Source organism: Nicotiana tomentosiformis, chromosome 1 (genome assembly GCF_000390325.3).
Source record: "Nicotiana tomentosiformis chromosome 1, ASM39032v3, whole genome shotgun sequence".
Lineage (NCBI taxonomy): Eukaryota > Viridiplantae > Streptophyta > Magnoliopsida > Solanales > Solanaceae > Nicotiana > Nicotiana tomentosiformis.
Genome location: NC_090812.1, coordinates 131,280,156 through 131,290,732, shown reverse-complemented (window position 1 = coordinate 131,290,732; position 10,577 = coordinate 131,280,156). Strand labels below are relative to the sequence as shown.

The following is a 10,577-nucleotide window of genomic DNA, read 5'->3' as shown; positions in this document are numbered from 1 at the left end:
TTTCGAAGGGGTTCCAAGTTTTGCCCTTTTTGGAGCTTCAAGTACAATTTTTGGTGCGATTTTCAGAGAGAATTCAAGGAAAACTTGAGGTAAGTCACTTGTGATCATTTCTACTCCATAATATTGAATTATCATCGAATAATCCGACTAGATTACATGTTTTTGAGGTGTAAATCGGGAATTTGAACTTAGGGATTTGGAAATAAAATTTGATAATTTGGAGGTCGAGTTGATGTCAGATTTTTATAAAATTGGTGTGGTTAGACTCGTGGTTGAATGAGCTTTCGGATTTTGTAACTTTTGTCCGATTCCGAGACGTGGTCCCCACGGGTGACTTTTGAGCTAAATTTCGGATTTTGTTGGAAAATTAGTATTTTCTTATGGAATTTATTCCAATAAATTTTATTGACTGAATCGAATTAATTGTGGCTAGATTCGAGGCGTTTGGAGGCCAATTCACGAGGCAAAGGCATACCGGAGTAAATAATTACACGGTTTGAGGTAAGTAACACTTCTAAACTTGGTTCTGAGGGTATAAATCCCCGAATTTGGTATGATATAAATTGTTTGAAGGTGACACACACGATAGGTGACGATCATGTGGACGTGCACCATATAAATTGTGTCTTGAATAAATTCTGTGCAGTTGTAAAATTAATGAATCATGTTATTATCTGAACATTCTCCACGTGTTAGAGAAATTGAGCTGAGGCTCCTATTAAAGATCATGTTTAGGCTACGTGCCAATATTTTGGGACTCATGAGGTCGTGTTGCTGTTAAATTAATTATTCAAAAAATATACATTTCACACTCAATAATATTTGTCCATTCTGAGGATATTTATGGGATCGAGCTGCGCGACGCAACAGGCCATATTGGCTTTACATATATGATTACTACATGGAACCCGCATGCAGCATGCCTTATAGGCTTTACCATTTTATGGATCGGAGCTGCCCGCCTGCAGCAGGCCTTATAGGCTTTATTATTATACGGATAGGGACTGCCCGCCTGCAGTAGGCCATATTGGCTTTATATCACGCTTGGGCTGAAGGAGCCCTTCCGGAGTCTGACACACCCCAGTGAGCGTAGGTGATTATATATATATATTCGGGATGGATTTCCTAGGGCATGGACTTGCCTTACTTATTTGTATTGTAATGAGTTTACCTGGACATGGATCTTGTCTGTATCAGTTATATTTGGGGATAAAATTATCCTAGGGATGGATTGGCCTTGTACGACACTGGGTGACTGACTGTCAGTTGATGTGTATTTATATACGAGTTGGAACACCCCTGGGCTGGATTGGCCATAAACTGTACCGAGTGACCGAATAATTTATGACCTGTATTTACATGAGGTCCTTTTTACTGAGATGCTATATTCTCCATATCATGCAGTATTGATCTATTTCACTAGTACGGAAGTTTAACTGTTAAACTTGAAAGCATGCTTACATTTTTGTACCATTATTTATATTGGACTGTACCTGCGGAGCTCGTCACTACTTTCAGCCCAGAGGTTAGTCTTGTTACTTATTGAGTTGGTTGTACTCATACTACACTCTGCACCTTGTGTGCAAATCCAGGTGCTTCTGAACACGGCGCCCGTTAGACCTCAGTGTGTTACCAGTTGGAGACTATCAGGGTAGCTGCTTGGCGTCTGCTGACCTTGTCTCTCTTTCCTTCAGTTATTATACTGTTCTATACTTTCAGACATTGGTTTTGTTTATCAGTCAGACATTGTATTCATATTAGATGCTCATGTACTCAGTGACACCAAGTTTTGGGAGTGTTATATTTGTATTTGTGAGGTTTCTTTCGCTGAATTTAATTATTATGTTTTTAAATTTAAAAGATATGGTGGTTTATTGAGATTGTCGGCTTGTCTAGTATTGAGATAGACATCATCACGACATGTGAGATTTTGGGTCGTGACACAAACGTAGTCATATAAGCTAAACAAATCATGAATAAAATGAGCACATAATCAAAGTAAGGCATAAAATGTTCCAATTCTACCCCGATCATGATGTAACATGGTAAGTGCATATACGCTTGTCATCACGTATATACACCACCCCCAATACCTTAAACACATAACACTCAAGTCAAATCCTAAGGGTTTCCCTCTTAACAAGGTTAGCCAAGAAACATATTTCCGCCCAGTAGCTAAAAATCATCGATAACGTCAAATAAAGCCATAGAAATTGATCCCAAATAATAATGTTTGAATTTTTAATCAAATACACAAAGTCAACTTGGACCCGTTTCCGGAACCCGACAAAACTCATAAGTCATAAACATCCATTCCAATACGAGTCTAAATATACAAGTTTCATCCAAAACCGACTCCAAATCGGGGTTCAAATCTCAATTATTTACTTTTCAAAAGTTTTGCCACCCCACCCCCACCCTCAATTTCTTTTTAAAATTCAAGATTTTAGGTGTTAAATCCATGAAAAAACATGATAAAAAGTCAAATTCAAGTGTAAATTGCTTACCTACAATAATGTGAATTTACTCTTCAAAATCTCCCACTCTCGAAGTCTAGGGCTCAAAATATGATAAAGTAGGTAAAAACCCCAAAATCTTAACTTAAATATTCTGCCTAGGTATATACATCGTGATCATGGGACTATCTTCGTGATCGCAAAAGCCACAATCTGCCCAGTTGCTGCCCCCACTTCGCGAACGCGAAGACCCAATCGTGAACGTGGTGCACTGCCCTGCTAAGCCTACGCGAATGTGGGACTATCTCCGCTAATGCGAAGCACGAAACCTCAACCCTCCACCAATGCGGCCCTACTCACGCGAACGCGAAGAGTCAATCTCTCCCACTTTTCAATTGCGAGACACCCTCCGCGATCGCGAAAAAGCACCCTGCACCAGAAAATCAGTAATCCAAAAATAAGGGTAAATGGTTCGAAACCACCCCCGAATCACACTTGAGTCCCTTAGGACCCCGTCCAATCATGTTAACAAGTCCCAATATCTTGTTCAAACTTGTCCAAGGGCTCGCAACACCACGAATAACATTAAAACCAAGAATCGCCAATCAAAATCACTCTCTTAATATCAAGAACTTCTAACTTGCAACCACGCGTCCGATTCAAGTCTAACCAATCCGGATTTCAATCAAATTTGCACATAAGTTTCAAATGTGATAACGAACCTATACCAAGTTCCGGAACAACAATCCGACTCCAATATTATCAAAGTCAACCCCCGATCAAACCTATGAACTCTTACAAATTGCCAACTTTCGGTAAATAGAGCCAAAATATCATAGGAACCTCCAAATCTAATTCCGAATATACACCTAAGTTCAAAATCACCATACAACCTATTGGAACCATCAAAACACAAATTTGAGGTCGTTTACACAAAGTCAAACTTTGGTCAACTCTTATAACTTAAGCTTCCAAAATGAGACTAAGTGCCTCAATTCACTCTCAAACTTTTTCGAAGCCAAACCAATCACCCCTGTAAATCACAAAACCACAAACACACATACGAAAAGCATCAAATAGGAGAACGAAACTCAAATACATTTTCACTTTTACCTTGAACATGGGTTCTATCAGAAATAATTTCTTTACCTCCATAAAATAGGGATAAGGTCTGAGTTTATTATTGTTATATAAAAATTCACAAGCTCCAAAAGTCTTTTTTTGCTCATAAAAAGTGGGCAATATCTTATATTCACCTAAAGTTTATTGTTGTTATATATAAAATTATAAGTTTCAAAAGTCTTTCTTTCTTTCATAAAGTGGGCAATTACTTTTGTTCACCTAAAGTTTATTGTTGTTGTATATAAAATTACAAGTTTCAAAAGTCTTTCTTTCTTTCATAAAAAGTGGGCAATTACTTCTGTTCACCTAAAATAAAACTGAGGGGGTATTAAGTAATTAAGGATTTGCAGGACATAGTATAGTTAGGGCGGTTAGGGAACTAGTGCAAACTAATTTTTAGGTGTTGATACATAGTTAGGGCGGTTAGGGAACTAGTGCAAACTAATTTTTAGGGGTTGATACATGTACGGGTGGCATAATTCCCTTAAATTAGGGATATGTAGTAGAGAATCAAGGAGCAACTCCAAATAGAGATACGTAGAAGAGAATGGCCTTAACATACTCTTGATTGATACGTGGTAGAGAATCAAAGAGCAACTCCAAATACAATAAAGTAAGATTGCAATCCATCTCGATATGAAGGGGATTGTGGGTGAGAGATTGCAATATGAATGAATTTACCTAAGACACATGAATGAATTTGTGAATGAAAATGTCACTGTCAAAATGTATGAAGTAACGCATAGTAACAATATCGGCCCAGAAACATCATAATACAGTGGATATAATTTCGTCGGAAAACGAAATGGCTCAAAGACGAGAAGAAAATGCCCAGCGGGCAGGACTAACCTACACAACAATATTTTGTTGCCAACACAATCATTAAAAATCAACATAAAATTTTCTGTTTGAAGTGTAAGAACACCATGAAAAAGGGAATTTGAAATGTCCCCACGCCTTCAATCTGACTCACTTGGTGCTGGCAAGTTGGGTGCGGATGGCCTTGGCAGCAGAAACCATGTTCTCGAGGGCTGGCTTTACCTCAGCGTACTTGCGAGTCTTGAGACCACAATCTGGGTTGACCCACAAGATGTTGGTGTCAAGAACAGCAAGCATCTTGTTAACTCTGTCAGCAATCTCTTCCGTTGATGGTATTCTAGGGGAGTGGATGTCATAGACACCGGGGCCAATTCCAGCACCATACTTCACTCCCTCCCTGAAAACTGAGAGGAGCTTCTCATCGGACCGTGAGTTCTCAATTGTGATCACATCAGCATCCATGTCAATGATGGAGTGGATAATGTCATTGAAGTTGGAGTAGCACATGTGGGTGTGGATCTGCCAGACACAAAAAACGACTCGTGAACAAGAAGCAGAGATAATAAACAAGTTCAAAGTTGAAGTAACAATGTCAGATTGAGGACCTGGGTGGTGTCTTGAATGCCGACGTTGGTGATTCTGAAGGAGTGGACAGCCCAGTTCAAGTAAAAAGTGTGCTCAGCCTTCCTTAGAGGCAACCCCTCTCTCAAAGCAGCTTCATCAATTTGGATAACAGTGATGCCTGCCTTCTCCAAATCTTCCACTTCATCCTTAATGGCCAAAGCAATCTGGTAGCAAGTTTCAAATCTGGAAACGGAGATATACACATCAACATTGACTTGTAACACTATAAGAAATTATTATAAGAGATTTTAAATGGATCTTCTCCCCTGTTCCCGACTTATAAGGAGGTAAAAGGTTACCTTGGCTGGTCATTTCTGACAAAAGACCAGTTGAGAATGGTAACTGGCCCGGTAAGCATTCCCTTCATTGGGCGCTTGGTCATGCTCTGAGCTGTTGTTGACCAGAATACAGTCATTGGGTTGGGGCGGCTCACATCACCATAGATAATTGGTGGCTTCACACATCGAGATCCATAAGATTGAACCCATCCATTAGCAGTGAAGGCAAAACCAGAAAGCTGCTCTCCGAAGTATTCAACCATATCATTCCTCTGTAAGCATTGAACATCCAAAGTTATTAAAATCCATAAAAAATATTAAGGCAGAAAAATATGCATGAAAGTAATAAGGAGTAAAGTACAGCTTAGCTTTGCCGGTAAATCAAGGTAATTTGCCTTACCTCGGGCTCTCCGTGAACCAAGACATCGATGTCGAGCTCTTCCTGGAGATCAACAACCTTCTTGATTTCTTCCTTGATGGCCTTAACATACTCTTCCTCAGAGATCCTACAACATAAGACATTATGAGAAGCCAGGTTCAAGGAATCTGAGAACAAACAAGTAAATAACAGGTGATAATACTCACTTCTTGGCCTTGTATTCACGGCGAACTCTCCTAAGCTCCACCGTCTGAGGGAAGGACCCAATGGTGGTGGTTGGGAGAACTGGGAGGTTAAGTTTCTTTTGTTGGGCATCAAGTCTAGCACTGACATTTGTAGCACGGCGGTGGTCAGAACCCTTAAGAGCAGCAGCCTGAGTAATCAAAAGAGCATAAATTGGTAAGTACTACGTGATCCTCAAAACAAGGTCATCAGGAGTTAACAATCTCTTAGTTCTTCACTTACAGCCTTTTGGACAGCTTCATTTGTCACTCTTGGAGAGGATTTCCTGGAAGCCTGAGCGGCAGCATTTGCAGAGAAGAACGCCTGAAAGTAAAATCCAAGAAATTTAACCATGAAAGAGATATCAGTTCACATATAACAAGAGTTAATAAAATAACTTTAGTTATTGGAAGTCGCTTTTCTCAATATGTTTTATATAAGAATGGACAAAGATATATTTTTGGCAGCCACTTTTTTAAAGATGACTTAGTTAAGATAAAGTATTACCTCATCCTTGTGACCAGCTAATGCCTTGGCCAAAGCGTTAACTTCAACAACTTTTTGGGCAGCAAATGCCAACCATGACTTGATTTCATCATCTAGCTTAGTCTCATTGACAAGATCAACAGCAGTATGGAGAAGTGAGCAAGATGTGGAGACAACAAGTTTGTCTGCAAAAAGAAGAATACAGAAAGAGTTATCATCTGAACCAAACCACATGCAAAATCTACTATCGAGTGCAACAGGCATGAGTTACAAACCTTTTCCAACAATACCCTCAAGAGATTGCAGGAGGTTAAGAGATGCGGCAAGATCATTTGCCCAGATGTTCCTTCCGTCAACCACTCCAGCAAACAAGTACTTGCCTGAAGGGAAGCCACCTTTGATCAAATCAAGGGTCTGAGTTCCACGAACCAAGTCAAAACCAAAGGCAGTAACTCCCTTCAAAGCAGTGAGGGTTTTGAATGCTTCAGCAGGGACGTCGGCAAAGTAGGTTTCAGTGAGAACATTAAGACCAGACAGAGATGATTCCAACTCAGCATAGGCCTTAGTGAAGGCTTCCAATTGGTGAGCTTGGAGATCCAACACAAGTGTAGGTTCATCAAACTGAATCCAAGAAGCACCAGCAGCCTTCAATTCCGCAATAACTTCCCTGCATCAATAATTTTATGTTAAAAGATGGAATGGACTGGAAATAGGGTGTGACAAAGGAAAGAGAAAAAACTTTCGTACTTGTAGATTGGGAGGATTTTGTCAAGAAGTGACAAAAGAGGGAAGGATTTCTCAACACCCTTAGCAGGTTTGGATAGCAACAAGTATGAGACTGGGCCAATAAGGACTGGAACAGTGTCTACACCAAGCTGCAATAAAAATGTCAAGATACTTACTCACCAATTTAATCTCTTATTTTCGTGAAGTAAATAAAGAAAAGTTTCATATGATATTTGGTATAAGGATCATAAAGATTAACATCAGTGGTGACCCCTGTTCCTAAGAAAAATGGAAACAAGAAAATGTACTGCCACCTTCTCACCATCCAATATGTATCACAAGTTTCTCACCATTATAAATAATTGGCACGGAAGGTAAATCCCCCGTAGCAGACATGCTACCTCAAATTTAAGAGACTTCTCCTCTAATAGGACATATAACAAATATGTCTCATAAATTGAAAATAAGAAAATGAAGTCACTTACCCCCTTGGCCTCTTTGTACTCATCTACTGCCTTGTGAGAAGCATAAGAAAAGTTAACATCAGGTCCCAACTCAGGGACAATGAAGTGGCTGGATCAAACAGCAAACAAATCATCTATAAGTACGTGGAAATCAAGATAATTCTTACATATGAAAAGGGAAAGATTGATATGTTACTTACTAGTTGGTGTCAAACCACTTGGTCATCTCCATAGCAGGGACAGAGGCGTTTCCTCTAGCCATGGAGAAATAAGTGTCAAATGCTATCTCACCACCGGCCCAATTGTACCTAGCTGGGACAGCACCGAGCATTGCAGTTGTGTCAAGCACCTGATCATAGTAAGAGAATGTGTTGCTGGGGATGTACTTGATGCCAGCATCAGCCATCTGTTTCCAGATGGAAGACCTGAGGTCTGCAGCCACCTTCTTCAAGTCCTCAGCGCTGCTCTTCCCATCCCAGAAAGACTCGAGAGCAAATTTCAGCTCTCTCTTTGGGCCCATACGGGGATATCCAACAATGTGAGATGCCATTTTTGCTGATTCACCAAATACAGCCAATCAGACAAGAACTCAATCAGGATATTTAAACAGATCACATTCGTTAAATCTGGTAGAAATATAACATTTTGTTAAAACTGGTAGAAACATCACATTGACATACTCAAAGGGAATTAAAATGATATGCAGCTAAGTAGTAGTATTATTATTTAAAAGTTTTTGGAATGGGGGTTGGGAGCACTTGCACGTGTTGCTCTAATTAAATATGTAATGAATGTCCACAGAAAGTACATTACTAGAAAGCTGAGCTTGTCCCCTCACAGTAATAAATTTTCTTGACAAGTGAAAAAGTAACAATTGTCATATAGTATTGTACTACTACTGCTACTAAACAGAGAATGAAATTTTAGACAATGTACAAACACCAAACAAGTACACAATGCTAAGTTATAAATAAGATAATCAACCCAGATTGAAGCTTATCCCGTGACCCCTCTTTTACAGTTGCTATATATTATACTGCTACTACCATTAAACGGGGATAGAAACACAAGACAGTAAAAGGGAAGCCCAGTACAGAAAGCATGTCGTGTTCAATCATATAGTACTCCACTTATTGAATAACCCAATTATACAATCAGATCTATCAACTTCAAGAACCTCCAGATCTAAGTTTCATCCAATATAAACAATGCTGCCATACTCAAACAAAATTTCACAAAGACAGATCCAATGAATTGACAAATACCTGTATCCAGATCTACACCCCATATCACACAGATCTGAAACTCAACTCTCATGCATAGAAATACAAATACCACATACTAGCAGAATTTAAAGCATTAGATCAGATTGGTTTATACCAACAGATTCACATCAAATCAAGAAACCAATTTGGGGTACTAAAAAAAACTGAACTTCCAATAACAATAGATCTAAATCAAAAGAAAAAGAACTAAAAAGCTGAACCTGAAATGGACCCTGACTGTGCCAAAATAGAATTATGAAATGGTTAAGTACATACCAATAGATCTAAAGCAAACAAAGACCAAATTGGTGTTGCTAAATCAAACAATCTTGAGGAAGAACACTCAAAAGGAGAAAACACGACTAAAAAACAGAAGTTGAAGAATTTAGAACAAGAAATGGGTGGTAGAGAAGAGACACAGAAAGGGACGAATGACAGAGCGTACCTTTAGGAAGAGAAAGAACCGGTATATGATTTACACCACTATTGGTTCTTGATCCTTAAGATTAAGAAGAAGGGGAACGAGACACGAGTTTGAAGCGAGGAATCGCTGCAGTATATATATAGAAAGAGGGGGGTGGTTGGAGTTGGATGGATCTTGAAAATGTAAAATATTAAACTTGGCTAACGCGCTATGAGCTAGCGCGTGGGCAACAAGAGGTGGGCGGAGAAGTGATTCTGTTGAAAGTGGTGACTTTTACCTACCACTCCCAACAGTTGTACAAATTCAGTTGAGACTCCCCTTCATTTGAGAAACATTTTTTTTTAATTTATAAAAATAAAAAAGATGGTTCCCCTTGCATTGTCTAGTTCTTCATTGGATAATTTATAACTATCAGGTTTGGTCTAGGTAATTAAATGAAGTATTATTTGATTGGTTGTAAAATATAAGTAATTATATCGTGTTTGGCCAAACTTTTAAAATCAGCTTCTTTTAAAATGTGTTTTTCAAAAAAGTATTTTTGGTGAGAAGCAATTTGTATTTGACTAATTATTTTGAAAAATACTTTTGAGCACCAATTAGAGTTTGAACAAGCTTTTAAAAAATATTTTTAAGTATATTTTTTTCAAAAATATTTTTCAAAAAAGTGTTTTGAAACAAAGCTATTTTTTCTGCTTATACTCAAAAGTAGTTTTGTTCCTTCTAAATGCTTGGTCAAACAACTTAACTTCAGAAAAAATACTTTTGACAAAAAAGTACTTTTGACTAGAAAAAACATGATCAAACAAGCTATTAGTTCCAATTGATAAGCTATTTGATGGCTCGATTCAGATTGTTTCACATGATATAATCGTAAATTTTGTCATTATCTAGTTCGTTGTTACACTCTACCTTTAATTAGTGTATTAATTAAAAAATACAATTACCCCTTGTGTTTAAAAAATAAAATATTAAGGTTTAAACAATCCTACTTGTGAGATTACATTGGATAGGTTGTTGTTAAATTATAAGCAAAAGCAACTACTAAAATAATATTTTTAATTGAAACAAAAAAGGTACCAAAAAAGGTGCAAAAATTATATTATACTTGTTGGGACCGAAAATAACAAGGCGTCATGCGAAAACTAACAACATAAATCGACTATAAATTAGACAACATAGAAAAATCTATTAAAAAGAGACATATTAATTTAATATGATTTGGTCAAGTGACCTACATCAATATACTAATATAAAAGAGAGAGAAAACTTATTGAGAGTATAAATTATCCCCTTAAATAAAACTCTTTTAAGG

General features: G+C 38.0%; 1 protein-coding gene across 2 annotated transcripts; it reads right to left on the bottom strand.

Annotated features, from left to right (window-relative positions):
- Positions 1 to 4,273: 4,273 nt before the first annotated feature.
- Positions 4,274 to 9,419, bottom strand: LOC104111436 (5-methyltetrahydropteroyltriglutamate--homocysteine methyltransferase). 2 transcript variants are annotated; one of them, XM_009621137.4, is made up of 12 exons: positions 9,287 to 9,419; positions 7,777 to 8,131; positions 7,598 to 7,685; positions 7,134 to 7,261; positions 6,662 to 7,053; positions 6,408 to 6,571; positions 6,144 to 6,224; positions 5,885 to 6,051; positions 5,700 to 5,805; positions 5,321 to 5,571; positions 5,003 to 5,204; positions 4,274 to 4,916 (listed from the first exon to the last, which is right to left on the bottom strand). In XM_009621137.4, the coding sequence occupies exons 2-12, from the start codon at positions 8,124 to 8,126 to the stop codon at positions 4,548 to 4,550; spliced, it is 2,298 nt and encodes a 765-aa protein (XP_009619432.1). In that variant the 5' UTR covers positions 8,127 to 8,131; positions 9,287 to 9,419; the 3' UTR covers positions 4,274 to 4,547. The 2 variants fall into 2 exon arrangements, with proteins under 2 accessions (XP_009619432.1, XP_009619433.1); XM_009621138.4 differs by lacking the exon at positions 9,287 to 9,419 and adding an exon at positions 9,118 to 9,257.
- Between the last annotated feature and the right edge of the window lie 1,158 nt (positions 9,420 to 10,577).

Coding starts and splice junctions, on each gene's coding strand:
- LOC104111436 (XM_009621137.4), bottom strand. CDS start 8,126: ATGGCATCTCACATTGTTGGATATCCCCGTATGGGCCCAAAGAGAGAG. Junction 7,054..7,133: donor AAAATCCTCCCAATCTACAA/GTACGAAAGTTT, acceptor TTATTGATGCAG/GGAAGTTATTGCGGAATTGA. Junction 6,225..6,407: donor TAGCTGGTCACAAGGATGAG/GTAATACTTTAT, acceptor TTTTACTTTCAG/GCGTTCTTCTCTGCAAATGC.